This window comes from Rhipicephalus sanguineus, chromosome 1 (assembly GCF_013339695.2).
Source record: "Rhipicephalus sanguineus isolate Rsan-2018 chromosome 1, BIME_Rsan_1.4, whole genome shotgun sequence".
NCBI lineage: Eukaryota > Metazoa > Arthropoda > Arachnida > Ixodida > Ixodidae > Rhipicephalus > Rhipicephalus sanguineus.
In genome coordinates this window covers 231,024,780-231,044,232 of record NC_051176.1, presented here as the reverse complement: position 1 = coordinate 231,044,232, position 19,453 = coordinate 231,024,780, and the positions used below count along the sequence as shown (strand labels likewise).

Sequence of the window (19,453 nt, the reverse complement as noted above, 5' to 3'; positions counted from 1 at the left end):
TTCGTTTCGGGAGCGAAGTTGTGAAGGACTTGACAGTATTCTCATGTGTTTTTCTACGTGCGGAAATGACATAATCTCCTTTAAGATTAAAGTGCGCTCGCTTTTGAACCAGGATGTCAGTGAAGGTTTAACAAACGGCGACATTAGCGTTAGTTTTAGCCGCCCTGCCCTAACCAAGTTGCACCAATGGCCTTTGTCGCGTTTTAGATATTCGTCCTGTCGAATTATTCGAAACTCCGAATGCTAGCTATTCGAAAGTCGGATCTAATTATTCGATTAGGAACTATTCAATTCGAATTCGAAACTCGAATATTTGCGCACCCCTATCTTTTATAGAAGCGTAAGTAAGTACTGCTCTTAATCACGCTGCTCGTGGTTCCGACAAAAAAAAGGACGACGACTCTAGATATTTTGGTTTTGAATGCCCAATAGGTAGTAACAGCCTTAACCCTTAGAGGGTTTTTGCCATACATGTACTACAACATTGCCTCTATGTTTAAAACGTGCCCCTTTTTCGATCATTTCTCTTGCTTGGCACCTGCTGCCACACTCCAGGAATACGTGGAATTTTTTTCATGCGCCGATGTGCTGGCCTTTGCTCGTGCATCCGAGTGCGCGCGCAGTACAGCTGGTTTCGGTTTCGTCCTTCGGGCGGTTATCGCTTCTCATACCCGCAAAGCTGATGGCTGTCTTGTTTCTAATCTCTCAAAGGGTGACCACTTGTTACTCACTAGTTTATTGCTACCTGGAGCACGATTACATCAGTTTACATGCAGTGCGAAATTACACAAACCATGCTGCCATGGTTGCGTCTCCTGTTTTGGGGACTCGGGAAAACTAACTGCGTCGCGTTGGCAATAAGACAATAGGCTTTTTCACTCGTTTTGCTTTACAGACGGGCGCACAACCATTCAGCTTTCTTCTGTGCACTCACTCACGCAGTTCGCTTACGCTATGGAAGTGCGCGCCGGTTGCTCTGCTCCTAGTGAGTCGAGTGGTGATTCTTCCGATGTGGACTATTTCCCAAGTGTCTTTTTGTATGTCTGTGAGCTATGTTTAATATAATGCAACAAAATTTTTGTTTATAAAAAATTATATAAGTGTTTTTTTTAGGAATTTGCTTGATGTTACGAATAAACCATGTGTATGTAACAACAAAAATGATGTTTTTGTCACCTTACGATCACGCAAAATAATTTCAGACAATTTTTTTTCTCAAATAGAATCGTCTGAAGAATTTAATTCAGCAATAGAAAAAGTTGCACATTTTCGGAGTGCATTTTGCGAAAAAATTCAACCCTCAAAGGGTTAATGGTTTACAAAGAATTTCAATATTATTCCTTACATTCTGATTACGGCCAAAATAGGAATAAAAACACAATAATCTTATAATAATTCAACCAGAAGAAGAATATTGGAGAAAAAACAACGTGCAACAAGGACGACATTTTGTTTATTTTATAAAACAAGAGGCAGAGAGACAGGAGAATGTCTCAGGTAACAAATAACTTTGTTAAAGGAACGGCACTGATACAAGACATGAAATAATGAACAGGCTTCATCGTTGGATTCTCACATTCCAAGGACACAACGTCGCCGCTGAAATTAGAATTGCAGGCAGCGACAATGTCCAACATCAATGTGTTTCATGCACACACACATGCACTTTGATTCAAAATTGGAATCACCACTGTCTCACCGTGGTAAGGCCAACTTCCATTTCTCGCAACGCTCCTTGTTACTCAGTCAACCAAACGGCATTTTTTTGCTAATCTGTTATAAACAAAAACGCCCGCCGGCAACGCAACACATGTTCGGCATCGTCATCCCACACCTACACTTCAGCTGTCTCGAAAAATGGTGCAGCAGATGCACAGGAAGCACCACAACCAGAGCTCGTGTAGCACTGCGCAAGCATTTCCGCATGCGAACCATGCCCTCTGTGGCATAGTGGCGCAGCAGCTTTAGGCAGTGTATGAAGCTCCCCCATAGCATCACGGCAGAGTTTCGTGACCAGAAAAGTATTGGACTCTGGCAGCCTCCTTGTGCATTGCGCTAACGGCCACTCTTTCCTACGAAGCTCCATGCAATCCACGGAGGTTACGCTGTCACGCCTTTTTGACAAAGCAGTTTATATAATTAGAACATTACAATGCCTTCCAACTTGTAAACAAAATACTGCGTAACAAACAAGAAATTTTTTTACTGCACATAAAACAAAAGAGTGCTCGCTTGCCAACCTAGCAGCATTTAAATTCAGGAGACCGCAGCGGGGGGATGGGGGGGGGGGGGGTTGTTGCCTGGAGACTGACATCAGAAAGGGGTAAGGATGTTTATTTTGAGCTTCTTTGTTCTTCCATCATGAGAAACTCCACTCCTTCTTTTTGTAGTGGAGGGAACCAAACTTCTTTACTTGTGAAGGGACCTGGTAGTTGTGGACTTTGCAAGCTTCAAAAAGTTGTCACAATACATCTGCTCAAAAAAATGTCCGGTATGGTGACCCTTCACCATGAGGCAGTCACCTAGAGTCATGCTTCTGTGAAGCGATGCGCACCTTTATGTCGGCCTTGCCGCCGCACGAAACACTTACATAACAGGCGCACGTGGTACAGAATCCGTACTTGTCACCATTTCGTGGAGTCACAGAGTCACAAAGCACGGAAACTCAGCTGTGTACGAGTCCAGAAACACTTGCAAATACTTCATCTTTGCATAGGCCTAGCGTGCAAAATGCACTTGAACTCCCTCCAAACCTGGTCGTGCTTCAAACAACGCCTCCTCTAGAAAGATGCCTGCCTGCCGCGCTCAAGAAAGACCTGTTTTCAGTGGTGGTAGCTAGCGATCCTTGCAAGGTCGCCCGCAACACATTTCCACACACCGCGGCCGCCTCAATTGGCGCCGCCTCCGTGGCGCGCACGCCCTCTTCCACCAAAATAACCAATCTGCATCACGTCACATTAACGCAGACACTCTCTAAGAACTCACATCAACGCTTCCTGCCAAAACTATGCATGGAACGGGGGCCAAGACAGACATACGTAGAAGGTTTCGACTTTTCGGCCACTTTTCGGGAGATTCGAGATAGCATTCCTACTATCGGGAGATTAGGTCAAAATTCGGAAGTATGCTTAGACCTTTCTTACATCAATCACCACCAGCCGCAACAAACAAGATGACTCCATGTCACAAAAATGCTACCGTATTTACTCGCATAATGATCACGCTTTTTTCTTTAAAAATTTACCTAAATTTGAGGGTACGATCATTTTACAGGGAAAAATTTTGGAAATCAAACAAGTTGCAGGTTGGGTTTCTTACGATGGCTACTGTGCCCATAACCAAGAAATACAGGCTGAAGAAGGCCTACTTTTGTCTTAAAAGGGCCCTGCATCACTTTTCCAAGTAATCATCAAGTGACCTCACTATCAGACTTTACTCCCACATCAGTTGTTTGCCCCAAAATTCTTCTAGTCTGTCAAGCATGACCAGAGTTACAGGAATGTGTCACATGATCCGAGCACTTTCCATCTTTTGTCCCAACATGAGCAGGAAGTTACATAGGGGATATGAAAGAGCAAATTAACATCCAACCATTAGTAGCACGAGAAAATCCACACAGATTTCTAAGAAAGGAAAGCTTCCTAGTTGAAAAATTCGTCCTGGTCCAGGGTACAAAACTGGGACAATGGCTTTTTGAGAAAGTTGCTCTACCAATTGAGTTAACCAGGAGGCTTGTATTTGGCAGCGCAAGGGCGAATTGACAACTGGAAGCATATGGACACAGGAAAAGTTTTTCAAAGCTGCAGAGTTCCAAAGATCGTCAAACTTTTAAAAGAATGTTACTAACAGGTACAGGAAACAATGAGAAATGCGTGTTATTATGATACCACATTACACAAATTGCCAACAGAAAAGTGGAGGCAGCTACACATAAACATGATTCACTAGCCTACTTAATGCTCACACTCAGTAGCCTTCTAAATGTACCATAAGTGGGAGCCAATCCATGCTTCCGAACCAAGAGAATAAAAATTCAGCAGATCCCACGCGTTGTGGGAATCGGTTTCATGCGAAGCGGTCAGCGAGTACTTCTATGCTATATTTTATGGCTTTGAGCCAAGCGTTACGAGGTGGATCGACGTGTTATTGTAAGTGTAGTAGCTGTGTGCACATCACGGGCTTACCAGGCACGTCGACAACACTGGCATTTAAAGGGTAACTCATGCTGCGACGTAACGTCAGCCCTCATGTTAGAGTACATACGTCAGTATTATCGAAACTAAGTGTACTTCCTGGTGTAATCATGTGAATATCATACGTAACTTTCGTTAATGTATTCCTCCAGGGTCAAGCAATGCTTCAATATAGCTTGCTGAATCAAAGGAATACAAATTTAATGTTTATTAGACTGCTACAAAAGCGGTTCCAACACTGGAACCAAAAACGTTAATCTGATATGACGCCTCTATGATAGGAGTACATATGTAGTGTTTATTGTTTTTTTTATGGAATTAGATAGCGAGCTCTACAACCACAATTGACGTTGCACCGACATTACACCTGCATAGGTTGTTTTTCCAAAGGAGTTTCTAGACCTGCCATGGCTCTATGATAGTATAGCTTACTGCCACGCAGAATGCTTGGGTTCGATTCCTGCTGGAATCCCAATTTTTTTTTTCTTTCAATTCGTCGGGTCAACGCTGCTGATTTTTCTTAACGCTCTCACATTTAAATTACCAATGTCTGTTCTCGCCGTTCCTGGGTAGATATAAACTGTCAATCAGCTGTGGAGCATACCCGTACACCGCGGCCCGTGGTAAAAGGGTATGCGCCACACGTGTCTGGAGGAAAGGGTTTGACGACGTAAGCGACAGGATTTTCACATTATTCATGTCATGACCCGACAGTCATATTCATCAAAGCATCATACCCTCCCACGCCAATTTTTGTTTACGCTAAGTTAACCCTTTACTGCCGATTGTCGCGAATTCGCGACGTACCGAAAAACGCCGATTTATTAACAGACAAAACGCGTTGATGCCTTCACCGGCGGCTGTCACGTATTTGCGGCGAACGTAGCTTTCAGCACGAGACATCTAGCGCCATTGCATGTAAGGCATTGCAAGCTGGAACCCAGTGTTGTGCGTCAGTTGCCGGAGAGCGCGAAGCATGTGCAACAGCTCTCGCTTCTTTGTTGTTTTCTGCGCGAGAACGTAAGTTCCATCTATAAAATTTTTGCGATGTGCACCCATACAAGAGGTTGCACACGACATGTCACGTTGTTTTGAAGTACGTTATTTCCTGCGCAATCCTCGCTTCTGTGGTATGTCGCGAATTTGCGACATCCGGCATTTGAGTCAGTCAGTGATGACTGCTGGTATGACAAGTTCATGATGGACTTCCACTCATTTTATGGGGAAAAAAGGCTTCGCATGCGCTTGCCACCTGAAGATAAAAGTGACGACAGCTGTCTCAATGACAGTGAAGACGACGATGTCGATCCTCAAGCACAAGCACGAGTGTCTTCATCGAGCAGTGAGGATGAAGACGAAGATGTGGTAGACCAGCCAAGCTAGTGCCTCTCCAAAAACATGCAGTGCGGTGGAAAAAAAAGACTGTCAAGAACAGCGGGAAGTGCCACACTAGAAAACAGCTCATCCTCAATGTGACACTGTCCGAGCTCCTATTGAATATTTCAAGGAATTTTTATGACACCTTCGCGGAACACATCGTTCAGCAGAGTAATCTGTTTACGACGCAGAAAAATCCGAACAAAGGACTGGCTCTGTCTCGTGGTGAGCTAGATCTATTTCTCGGTGCCGACACCTTCATGTCATTCTGTCGGCTCCCAAGAAGTCGGCTTTACCGGGCGGCGGAGTCTAGGGCACACAGGGTGGCCGACACGATGTCACGTGATTGGTAGGAGGAAATAATGTCAAACTTGCATTTACCAAAAATGACGATGCCAAGTTACGTCGCCCTGAAGAGATCCGCTTCATTGATGCGGCGATGTCATACTTGCGTTGCATTGAACATATTGAGCTACTATTGGCTTAAGTGCCGGTTGTCGCGAATTCGCGACATACCTAAAAGTATGCATTAACGTTGCATTTTGGATAATACAACTGCTGATTTAAGTTAAGGGTGCTATTTAAAGCTGAAAAATGAAAAACAAATTTTTTTTTTCGGCGCTTTCATAATTCAGGCATTAAAGGGTTAAGGAGGCAATCATGAGAGCACCCAGACATAACCAACCAACCAACCAACCAACATCCGGCCCGGCCGGCCGCGACCGACCCACCGACCACCGAACCGACCGAACCACCGACCGAACGACCGATCCGACCGACCGACCGACCGAGACCGACTCGACAGACCGACCGACCGACCCGACCGACCACCCGACCGAACCGAACCGACCGACCGACGACCGACCACCGACCGACCGACCCGACCGACGGATCCCGACCGAGCCGACCGACCGACCGACCGACACGACCGAAACTGAAACACGAACCGAAACCGCCAACCGACCGCCGACCGACCGACACCGACCGACCGACCGACCGACCGACCGACCGACCGACCGACCGACCGACCGACCGCCGACCGACCGACCGACCGCCGACCGACCGAACCGACCGACCGACCGACCGACCGACCCGACCGACCGACCGACCGACCGACCGACCGACCGACCGACCGACCGCCGACCGACCGACCGACCGACCGACCGAACCGACCGACCGACCGACCGACCGACCGACCTGACCGACCGACCGACCGACGACCGACCGACCGACCGACCGACCCGACCGAACCGACCGACCGACCGACCGACCGACCGACCGCCGACCGACCGACCCCCGACCGACCGACCGACAGCCGACCACCGACCGACCGACCGACCGCCGACCGACCGACCGACCGCCGACCGACCGACCGACCGACCGACCGACCGACCGACCGACCGACCGATAGAAACGCTCAAAGTGCTAAAGGTTCGCTAAGAAATGCTTCGCATTTAATACACGTGACAAAAGAATTGCTCATTTTAGTGAACACAGAAGAAGCCAGCATCCTGATATCACATGCATAATAAAACCTCATTTCAGTTACACCATAAACTACTACTTGAAACAATGAAATTGTGCTTACTACTGCATTGTAATGGTTGCTGGGTCGATTGTCCACCGCACAGGCTTCAGTCCAAGCAGCGAAAATTCAACACATTGAAAAGGCACTTCAAGAATCCTTTTATTTGGCACCTTGCGCAACCTGTCAAATAAGAAAAAAATTAGGGATGGGTGAATACTCGGGCGTTTCGAATATTCGAACGAATATTACAGTATTCGAATTCGCTTCGATAGGAATTTAGGTTATTCGAAATTTCGAAGTATTCGAAATGAACGAATTGTATACATTGACCGCACATAACCACCTGTAAAGGTGGTTTCACTGCAGCGTCTGGTTACTGTGCCGTGAAACAACCCATCCAGAGGAAATCTGCACTGCCGCGAAGCCACACTTCAAGGTTAAATGTACATATTTTTTAAAGTTTAAAAGCATGTTATATGGCCTTATATGTGCTAAGTATAGTAATTTATAAATTGTAATGTATTGCACCACTTATAACTTGCACCCTACTGCTATTCAAATCTTGATACTATTCAAGGCTGCTTCTACTTAATTTCAAACCAAAAAAGTGACATTCACTCATACCTACTAGTTCCAATCCTTAAAAATATTGTGCAAGGGTCATGACGAAAATGCTCATTTTTCTTAATAATATGTGGTAAATACTATTCAAACTATTCGATTCGAAATTATTTGACCAAATCACTATTCGCTTCAGATTCGCTTCGAACCTCAAATTCACTATTCACCCATCCCTAGAAAAAATGAAAAAGCAGTGATGTGATCGACCAAAAAAACTTTGGTGCAGCTTCTGGAATAGCTAAAGCCTCACTTTGGAGCAGCAAATATGTCATTTGGAGCAGTTCTCGATCACACATTTGCGAACACAAGTTTTAAAGTCGCTAAGCGGGAGTAGTTTTACCATCTTTAACAAAATAAATATATGCAATGTAACATAAACGTATTTATACAAAACAGTATCCCAAAAGGTGAAATTAACTCACTGTTCCTCGCTTTCCACTGGACAGCCCTAAACTTCTATATATGTGTGACATCAGGCCACCCGACATTTCCTCGCGATACACTTTTCATGTGCTATTTAGTGCGGCTTTCCCTGATGCTTCAAGCTCATGAATTTTCCATACACGTTATTTTTACTACCGAAAAGAACTATTGCGAAGAGGTCTGTGCTTTCAATGCAACCTAGGCGTTTGAGTTGCATGGTGAAGTGTATGATCTCGCACTTTATGGACAGACTCGCTAGGCTTTTGGGTCGTTGGCTATTAATAAAATAGAGGGTTTAAAAAATAATCAGTATATTGCGTCCTTATTCCAACGCAGCATTCAACGAAATTTGGGAGAATGAAAGGCCACATTTTATTTAGACAGGTTCTTTAACTTGAGCTTTTGCCGAAGTCGAGAAGCAGCACCGATACACCAAGATAGCGTGTCAGCATAGTTTCCCAGCCGGTTCCTACAGGCCACTGCAGGGGCTGGAAATGCTGATAAATCCTGACCGCTGTATAGTATTAAACATAAGTGCCCTGGGTGAAATCTTTTGGAAGTTGGAACAAATAGCACTACAATATTTTTGGAAACTAACCTAACTAAAATGAAACGTTCTAAGTACATACACGTACTGCTTACTGTAAATAATGCAATCAATCTTCATATAAAAGACTGGCGTCTCACAAAAACTTGTAACTTCATTGATTATTAGATGGGTGATTCCACGTAAGATCGAACAAACGATGGCTGGTCGACCTCTCTCAAATTTATTTCAAATTTTTATATAGTATTGCCTGATGAGTGGAAAGAAGAGATCCGCAATTTGTTTTGCCGCCAAAAATTTTTTCGAACCACAGGAAATCAATAATGACGAAGAGGTGGAGTGGAGCGCTCATCCGCTCTGCTGTTTTGGCCAACTTTCGTTATGAATTGCACAAAATATATTAAAGTTAGGTCGCTGAAATTTATTTACCTAAATATATGCATGTTTTTGCTTCTGCTCAGGTATTTTTAGTTTTTATGTGTAGTGTAGATGTTTTATAAAAAACCTCAAAAACGGCCCAATCGGCAAAATTTTCTTTACTTTGAAGGTCTTTATCTCAAAAAAGCCTTGTAGCAGAGCGACAAAAATTCTGCATTACGTTCTTCGCATGCTTATCTACCAAACTGCCAAATCTTGTATTTATATAACTTTTCAGTAAAGAGATATGATCGGGCTAAGTTGAAGAAAACACCGAACAATGGAAACTTCTGACGACAATTAAAAAAAAACCCCATTTTTTAAATTTCTTAAACTTTGTCCACTTATTCTCCTCCACATCAGCTTTCACAATCATTAAAAACATGTTGCATAATGTCGTTTCACTAATAGTTACGGCCCCTCCAATGAGACCCTTAGGCAAGGATGGGCAATTCCGACTTCTTGCCCAGCAAGTGTATAAAATGCAGGCAGGATTGAATTTATTTTTATTAAAAGGCCAGCAGGTACGTAAAAAGGTGTCGCCGGCACTGAAGATGTTAATTTTGAAATTATTTGGTCACTGCAGCGGCCACGAGCGCGGAGCTACCGAGTAGGCGCGCGCGCACCCGAGATGCTCGTTGTAAGAGACGGCGCAGTGAGAGCTCGTTCTCGCGTCCTCAGACCGATTGAGTTCGAAACAGCAACACCTCTCGGGTGACTTCAACGCATGTGCACTGGAGCTTCGCTATTCTATCCGCCCTCTGTTCACATCTCAGCTAGGCGCTGATAACACGGCGGAGATGGAAGCAAGATGAAAACTCTATAAAGGAGCTATGAGCGCTCGCTTCACGCACGCTGCTGCCACAGAAACTGCGCTGCGCCAGTTGCGATCAGTGGAAAGCATGAACGTGGCGCTCCAGTGGCAAAGCAAAATATGGATTGTCAAAGAAAAGAAAAGCAAAACTATCGGTAACCGGATGCGCTTGTCTATATTAGATGTCGGCAGCAGACGGCGTGAACTGGCCGCGCCTTCGGTGCGCTGTTCACACTTCATTCGGCGCGGATAGTTCTTGTGCTTTGCTCTTACTCTACTCCTCCTGTGCGTCTCATGACAAGAAAGTATAGCTCTGAATGAGTCTATTGTGGAGACTACCTTTCGAAGCACAAGAAGCTTAAAGGAGTACTGACACGAATTTTAAAAAAAATCGGATTGTTGCTCTAAATAAAAATATTGGTGTCGAGAAACGTAAAACGACTATTGTGGTGCCTGGGAATGCATCGTATATATTTTAATTAGCGCCACCTTAAAAAGACACTTTCGATTTCGATATCGAGGGGGTGGCTTCTCAGTGTCGTTTCATAGCAGTGTGACGTCACGGAGATACAGAAATTCGCGACGTACTAGCGGGAAATCCGTCATCTGCTCGTGGTGCAATAGACAACGATGAGTGAATTGTCGTCCAGTGACCCTGACAGTGATTTCTACGATTTAGGCTGCATGTAGGACGCAGCACTCGCTAACTCGGAGGAACTGTCTTGACTTGTCGGGATAATTTCCTTGCAGTGTGGCTGGCTTGCAAATGCTCAGCGACGAAAACTTCAAAGTCAAATTAAAATATTTTATACGTGTTCTCCGACTCCGGCGTGTGGACAGCGTGGACACTGCATACCAACGAAGCAAAAAATGTCCCTTTTGCGATGTCTCAAAATCGTGTCAGTACTCCTTTAATTATTGCAAAGAAGCCAAAATTTCGCAGAGTTACCGACCTAGACATAAATGCTTTGAAGGAACGTTTAACGCCCGAAAGATCAGTGACTGTCAGTGAAACGGACTACTTGTGCTACGCGTGCTTTTGCTACCACTGCAATGAAAGATCTTCACGGAACGCACAGTTTAACGATGACATTCTTATGCCCCCTGAAAAAGAAATCGACGCAATTAACCAGATCACTGCGACTACCGGTGCACGTGCGTTCAAGTCACCCGAGAGGTGTTGCTGTTTCGAACTCAATCGGTCTGAGGACGTGAGAACGAGCTCTCACTGCGCCGTATCTTACAACGAGCATCTCGGGTGCGCGCGCGCCTACTCGGTAGCTCCGCGCTCGTGGCCGCTGCAGTGACCAAAATATTTCAAAATTAACGTCTTCAGTGCCGGCGACAACTTTTTACGTACCTGCTGGCCTTTTAATAAAAATAAATTCAATCCTGCCTGCATTTTATACACTTGCTGGGCAAGAAGTCGGAATTGCCCATCCTTGCCTAAGGGTCTCATTGGAGGGGCCGTAACTATTAGTGAAACGACATTATGCAACATGTTTTTAATGATTGTGAAAGCTGATGTGGAGGAGAATAAGTGGACAAAGTTTAAGAAATTTAAAAAATGGGGTTTTTTTTTAATTGTCGTCAGAAGTTTCCATTGTTCGGTGTTTTCTTCAACTTAGCCCGATCATATCTCTTTACTGAAAAGTTATATAAATACAAGATTTGGCAGTTTGGTAGATAAGCATGCGAAGAACGTAATGCAGAATTTTTGTCGCTCTGCTACAAGGCTTTTTTGAGATAAAGACCTTCAAAGTAAAGAAAATTTTGCCGATTGGGCCGTTTTTGAGGTTTTTTATAAAAACATCTACACTACACATAAAAACTAAAAATACCTGAGCAGAAGCAAAAACATGCATATATTTAGGTAAATAAATTTCAGCGACCTAACTTTAATATATTTTGTGCAATTCATAACGAAAGTTGGCCAAAACAGCAGAGCGGATGAGCGCTCCACTCCACCTCTTCGTCATTATTGATTTCCTGTGGTTCGAAAAAATTTTTGGCGGCAAAACAAATTGCGGATCTCTTCTTTCCACTCATCAGGCAATAATATATAAAATTTTGAAATAAATTTGAGAGGTCGACCAGCCATCGTTTGTTCGATCTTACGTGGAATCACCCAGATATTTCCTTACTCCACAACATTCAGTAAATATTTTTACCTGACTTGACTATGTAATTTCACAGTACAGGGTAGTTGGCACTGTTTGGCAGGGTCCTCCCTCTGCTCCCGGCCAGAAAATTCAACATGCAGAATTAATGGCTGAATTGAGTCTACACATGTACAGGTGGGTATATAAACTTCAAATTTTTATCATACAATTATTTATACTGCAAGCCTGCCAGAACACATAGCAACTTCAGCTTCCGCCCTCCACGGCATCACTGTGTAGGTCAGTTTGTCAAGGTCTCATACAACCTGCCAGCTTATACGATTTCCTACACTGCCATCTATTTGCACTAAGCAAAAGTTTGGGTAGGGCACATGCTTCGGTGCTGAAGTCGCCATTTACAATACACTGTGTATGTTTCTGTAGCTGGGTAAGACCTGTCACAATGGGCGAAGTTGTAGAACGAATGGTGGTTAGGCATAAACGTTATTGTAAGCTCAGTCAAGAGCTAGGCGGCAACTGCGATTGACTTGCTCATCACCATTAGTTGAATCGAATAGTATCTGTTGAGCATGCAGTTATTGGCATTGATAGATTTTTAACACGAAAGTGTTTTATGCCGGGGTCCACCAAGTACATCCGTCACGGATATGACGTTGATAAAATGGACGCCAACGGGTGAGAAAGAAAAAAACCAAGAAAAAGATACCCCGCTGGGAATCGAACCCACGACGTTGCGGCCGCGACGGCAAGCGCCCGACGCTCTACCGACTAAGCCAACTCGGGAGATGCTAGGCACGGCGCGAACGCGCCTTATATCTTTCACACCTTCTCTTTCGCGGCGGGCGGAGCGGGGCGGTGCCGCCGTCTGTGAGAGGTGAAAAGAAGTAATGCTTCACGATCGACACTTACTAGCGCTTACTCCGAGATTGCACGTGATATCGGAGGTCATGGTTAAAGCGTCTCGATACCAGAGAGGTAGACTGGCCGCGCTGGCGTCGCCGAGGCACCCTTGACGCAGTTACGTTCTTTGCCTTTGGATGCGTGCGTCGGCTCATCGGAGTAGTGCAGCTTCCACGTGCACGAACGGGATTTCTCTGCCGCCGACTGCTTCATTTGCGAGAGCACCGACTAACAAAACTGCTGCAATATGCGTTGCAGAAAGGACGCGATTTCGACGGGCGAATGTCGTGCCTTGGTGGAGCGAGAGCAGCGCCTGCGAGACAGAGGCCAGCGGGACGCACGCGTTTGCGGCTCAGGCTACGAACCTCTACCTCCCGCGTTGCTGAAGTGCAGTGTGTGTTATGTATGCATGAGCACAGGCGTCGGCTACCCATTACTAGAAAGCGCACACCGTGCCGTTTCTCTCCTTAATTGACGACGCTTTGAAGAAGTGCATACCGGGTACCAATGTTGATTATGAACTTGTTGATATCATCCTTACGCGCGATTCACGATTCGCTGTGTCCAAATATATGTTCACACCGTCAGCTACCTCAGCGGTTTAATCATGATCATGGGCGTTAGCCTTCGCGATAGAGACATGCTGTCAACATGGGTGCATCCACGTCAAACGGTGCTATAGCTGCCAAACACGAATAGACATTGTACAAGCTCTCATATATCATAAGCACTACTTCTGTGAAGACACGTTTCACTTTCGTGTTATACCGATTCCTATGACGGAGGGATCAGCCATGTTTTTTAAACTACACAGCTCTTGCCTGTCTGCTCCAATGACCACAATTTATAACGGTAACTTAAGTATATATTTCGAGTGCCTGCCATCGTTTTTTTCTCTCCGAAACACCGAAAAAAAGACATCTTGGTGCACACTCGGCACAAATTATGCGATTTTTGCTGAAATGTGGCAGCATGTAGCAGGTTTAAAGTTTGGCGCAATTGGCGCAGCAATCGCATCACTGAAAAAGGTTAGGTACATGCAGGAGCCTTTAACGAAAAAGCAAATGAGTAAACAAAGCACAAATTAATGTCCTCATACTTGTAGTGAAATCCCATTTCAATTTTGTAACAAAAATTAACTGAAAAATATTTAGATAACCTGCAAACATTTGAGCAAGTGCATCCTATGTAACTTGTGGGGGAAAAAACTTTTTTCTGATTTATGTCTCATACCCATGAAAGACTGAGAAAGCTTCACTCAATAGTGGTATCATATAGTCAATAGTGGTATCATATAGAAGTTGTCACACAAGAAAGCGTATTAGCTACAAGACAGAGTGAAGTTGGCACCTGACTGAACCATGCAGATGGCGCAACGTGTCTGCTAACCTCAACATCTTTACCTATATGTGCACTTATGGTGTTGATATATTTTGTTGTTCCGAGGCTGTAGCACAGTTTCAAATTCTGGCATGCAGTTTATGATAATGTAGAGAGGCCTTGCACTGTTGTCTCATTAAGATCAGTGACTACCAATGTCCAGCATGCAAGATGTGAACACACCCTCCATATGTGACAACCATTTTTTTATTTATGCTTCCACTTCGTGTTTCAAGCACATCAGAAATAGAACTTTTGATGTATTGATTTCTATGGCTAGCTAACGGGGAATTACAAATATTTTGTGGAAGAGTCGTTCATTGCAGCGCGGTTTAACTTTATACCCATGAAAAGTACTTTTGTCCCTTTACGGCCACATAAAAAAATTAGAATATACAGCAGAATCTCGGTGATACGAATCTCAAGGGGGAGCGAAAATATTCTATCACCTGAAATGTTGTATCACCAAACAACTACAGGGGTGAGACGGCTGAAATCGATTTGGGAGCAGTTTTGGGAGCAGCAAAATTTCAATTTAGGAGCAGGAGAACCTTGTTTGGGAGCAGTTAGCGGCATTTATTATGTCGTTTTTGGAGCTTGAAAAAACAAATTTCTAGTAACTTGGAGGAACAAGCACATATTTTAATCGGCTTAGAATACACATAACATTCAAAGAGCCTTTGGAGAAAGCTTTTTTTAACAGATTATTGCCAGGTATGAACTACACTACCTTTTTACAAACCACGCAAATTATATAACCCTGGTAACAACATATGAAATAGATTAAAAAAAAGTTTTTCCAAGTAGGTTCACTTTACATTTGAAAATAATAGAAGAAAAAACATCACACTTCTCAAATAATAAAAAAAAAATCCCGCTGTGATGGCTTTCGAGAGAGCACGCGCGCGCGTGCCAGTGATCGCGACCGCGCAAAGTTCAAAGTTGCTCCTCGTGCGACACTCCACCCCCCCCCCCTCGTGTCTTCGTGTCATTTAAGGCTTGTTAAAAACGGGCGGGGCGTTTCCTGTCTGCTTCGATGGCAGGCCTTCAGAGCGTGGTGATGTTATCGCATGCAGCCTCCGAGTGACGGCAATGGGCCGGCTCGTTTGCTTCGGCCGCGTACGTCGCCTCTGCTCGCGTGCTTTTACCCGCTGTATAACATACAATTCGCGGGGGGATCTTATCAATTTGGACTTCATACCGGAAGGACATGACGGCGACGGCAAGAACCCCTCGAGACTGTCCATATAATTGCTATCGCAATAAAAACTGATTGCACAAGAATTGTATAGTCACATAGCAGTATGTCTTTGAACGGTCAATGAATGATTCCGACTAGCACGCGATTGCGGCGACGCCTTCGCGCGTAACATCAGGAAAGAACAAAAGCAGTATGGCCACCGACGAATGCGCAGTATGACCACCCCCATAGGCGTGCGCGCGAAGGGGGGGGGGGGGCAAAGTCGATACCGCCCATACTTTGACTTAATCGGAAGGAGGGGCGCTGCGATTAATATTTGCCCTCCCTGAAGGGCGAACCCTCAGGAAGCTTTCGAATAGCGTACGCAAAGCTTTGCGTTGGCTTTTCGCACAACTGCGCATGCGTCGTACGCTAACCGCTTTCGGGCTCCCGTTAAGTGACGGAAATAGCGGGCCGCAAACGCTAACACTAACTTAGCGTACGCTATTCGAAAACTGCCTAAAATAAAGCACCTTCAGCTATCTGCTCGGCTGCGCGGGTGGCGTAGCGTCAAGTGTACCGCACGCTTTTAATAGGTGATAACAAAAGCGCGCTGCGCCACCGTTTGCTGCCACTTCGTGAGGGACCGCCTTCAAAAATGCATCGCGAGCGCCGAGAAACCTAACCCCTCGGACACTACGTCGTTACCGCTCGGACACTACACATATTTACAACCGCTCAGAGGCGATTATCACAGCACTATGGAAGCCTCTATTACAAAGGCGCGTAGAAGGACACGCTTGGGCGCGTTAACGTGTTCTGCGAACGTATCCCTGGCGCTGCTGCTAAAGTTACGCTTTCCCACGCTGAAAGTGACGCGGGCTTGAAAATTCTTGATTGTGGGGCCGTTTCGGCGCAGTTCGGCGCAATTTTTGCAATTTTTATGCTTTTGGAGCAGCTTGGCGCAGGAAAACGGAATCGTATCAAAAATGCGCAATATGCGCAGCTGTCTCACCCCTGCAACTAGCAAAATCAGTTTTCAAACCACGATATACGCGCACAACATTTATTTCCGTCAAAAGAACTCGCGTATGTCTTTCTGGAACACACACGAACGACCACTAAGCGACGGTGGCTGCCACGAATGTGCGCATGAAAGCTTCGCTTGAGGAAAACTAAAAGCTAAGTGCCAAAGTACGCTCCATCAAAGTCATAAGCGAAGAATGACAGGAAAGCCGAAACGCTTCATGCCTTTTTATGACTTTATTGCCTTACCACTACATCAGCCGTGTAGCTTCGGAGGTGCACAGTCACTATCAATGATCGCATTGATAGCGACTGTGGTTTCGTGTGCACCGGCTGTGGAAAGCACCATCATTTTGACTCGGTGAGCGTTGGATGCACATGTATTTTCGGAGTTTCATTGTCGCTATACACGATCGCGTCGTGAGCAACTGCGGTTTCGTCCACAGCGGTTGTGGCAAATGATAACCACAGTTCTGACTGTGTGTGCACTGACTGCACATGTACTTCCAAAGCTTTTGGAGCACACTGCTCTCAGCTGTCACTCAACAGTTTCGGTACCAAAGATCGTGTCACCCATCGCAACTCGGAAAAGAGTTCGGAACATCCGAATTTTGGCCCGTTTTAAACAATTGAATTTGTATTAGACCAAAATTCATATCAGCTGGGTTCGTATCACCGAGGTTCTACTGTATTCATTTTGAAGTACCGTAAAATCCCAAGAAAGCGGCCCCCTAGGGTGAGAGATAATCCGACAAGATTTGGAGGGGGGTCCTTGCTCGGGTCGTGGACCAATATTCAAGGCGAAACAGCCTCTAAGAAGAATGCACACATATGCTTCTAATGAACTGCTTTAGTGAATACACATGCATTCATTGTTTTTATTTGCCCTTGTCAGGAGAATAAAGATAATTACTGAAAAGGTAAAAATGGCGGGTTCGGGAGGGGGGGGGGGGGCGCTGGCTTGGTCATTGGCGCATATTTCAAATATCCCAAAATAGAGAGGGGGGGTGCTTGCGCGAGATATTATGGTAAGTGATTTTAAATATTTTAAATCTAATTTAAAAAGCTGACCCAATGAGCTCACATCTGGCAAAAAAAATTTGCCACTGAAAGAATTGAGGGCATCAGTACATAACGCAGAATACAACTTCACACAGGAAGCTGCACAGTCAAGTAGGCACCACCAAAATGAACATCAGCATATCACTAATGGTCTGAAGGCGAGCCTACATGAAATGAAAAGTAAAAGTAAACTTTACGTACGCTTTTCGATCCACCATGAGCGTTTCTCCATAGTCGACCAAGAAGACCCTGACCAAAAAAGACACAAATAAAAGCATACATTTATAGTGTATTAAACTAGCATCAATACTAAAGCACAGCTTTTAATTACTTTGAGCAAAAACTCAAAGTAAATAAAAGCTATTTCAGACATCTTTCAAGCTCCAGAGCGAATACTTTATTTACTTAAAAATAAACTATGGGGACAACTAAGCAATTCTGTGTAAATGCCAGAACATTACTTGTCACTGAGTTATATCACTGAGTTTAGTGATGCGGTAGCTTGGGGGTGCACGCTACTTCGCTGCAACTCGCAGTGCTCGCCCTGCCTTTTGAGTTGACGGGGGCTTGGGTGTTGAACGTTTCACTGCAGCAGCTCCCTTTACATGGTCTCATACTTCTTCAACAGTGAACTGCCCCCTCTGGACCCGCTTTGCGGTCTCGGCTGATGATGTAGACACGAGTAATTAAACTTCAGCTGATGAAGATTCCATAGTGCCGACAGTGGCACCGTTTCTGCCATGCACCATCTAGCGAAGTACCCACTAGGCAGGCGCCAACTACGTGCACAGCCTCGAAGAGATTCATCAGTGTCACCTGCTACAATGGTGACGCAATGCAATGGTGATGCAGTGGTTAGTGCGCTCGCCTACGAAGCAGTAGCAGTGGCAGTTGCAGAGGATCGAATCCTAACCGTGGCCATTCTTTCATTTAGATAGATGAAGACGTAACTTGTGTGCCATTTTTATGCGCCAGCTTTCCGATAACAGCAGGTTCACACAATGAGCTAGTTAATACTCTCACACTAAAGTTGCTGAACAACGTACAAAAGCTCCATACATGGGTTGTCAAACAAATATCCAGATTTGATAGCGATTCATTTTCTGGACAACTATAAATAACATCTTTGCAAGAAATATTGTTTCTCCCATACCTAAAAGCTTCTGTATTTCATCAGTCCAGTTTGTTGGGTAGTATGGGACCATTAATTAAAGATTATTTGTGCAATGTTATTTGCATCTAGAATACAACTTTACCCGGACAAATAGGCTGAAATGTAGAATAAAGAGCATAGGCCCAGAGCACAGTTCAGCACCACAACGACAATTTTATTTTTAACGCAGGTCAGCCCTACGGTAATGGTGCTTTCCCACTGCAGTGGGAAAGCACCATTACTGGAAAAACTTGCATGTTTTGCAAACGGCCCCTGTAGCACCGCTAAAAAAAAAAAATCCTGTAAACCTTCACTGACAGTATGCTTGTGGCATAATTTATACTAGCTTCACATGGTACATTTAATTGTTCACCAATATTCACACAGCATATTTAGTGGATATATGGCCTTCACTTCTACCCATTAAACACTAAGAATGCCTAATGGACCGGCCAATACATTGACCAGAAATTTCGTTCTTATACCGGGACCCTGGTTTTCAAATTCTGGATACATGCACATTGCTACACAAAGCCCATGTTAAACATCTGTTTCTCTAGAACGTCATCGTCTGCCAGAGCAAGCACCTCTGGTCAGTAAAACAAGCAATTGAACTTTTAAGCAGATGAAGGTAAAGAGATGCGCATAAGAACTTTCTTGTCCTTGTCTCTTTAGCACCAAGAAGCCCAAGCCTTCAATCCCATTGTTG

At 44.8% G+C, this 19,453-nt stretch overlaps 1 protein-coding gene across 1 annotated transcript in view; it reads right to left on the bottom strand.

The window, feature by feature from the left end:
* Positions 1 to 19,453, bottom strand: part of LOC119374170 (putative ATP-dependent RNA helicase TDRD12) — a 177,804-nt gene that overhangs the window by 136,339 nt on the left and 22,012 nt on the right. Inside the window, exons 5-6 of the mRNA XM_037644234.2 lie at positions 17,793 to 17,840; positions 7,159 to 7,278 (exon numbers count right to left, since the gene is read on the bottom strand). Of these exons, the coding sequence (XP_037500162.1) occupies positions 7,159 to 7,278; positions 17,793 to 17,840 (168 nt within the window). The remainder of the gene's footprint in view (positions 1 to 7,158; positions 7,279 to 17,792; positions 17,841 to 19,453) is intronic.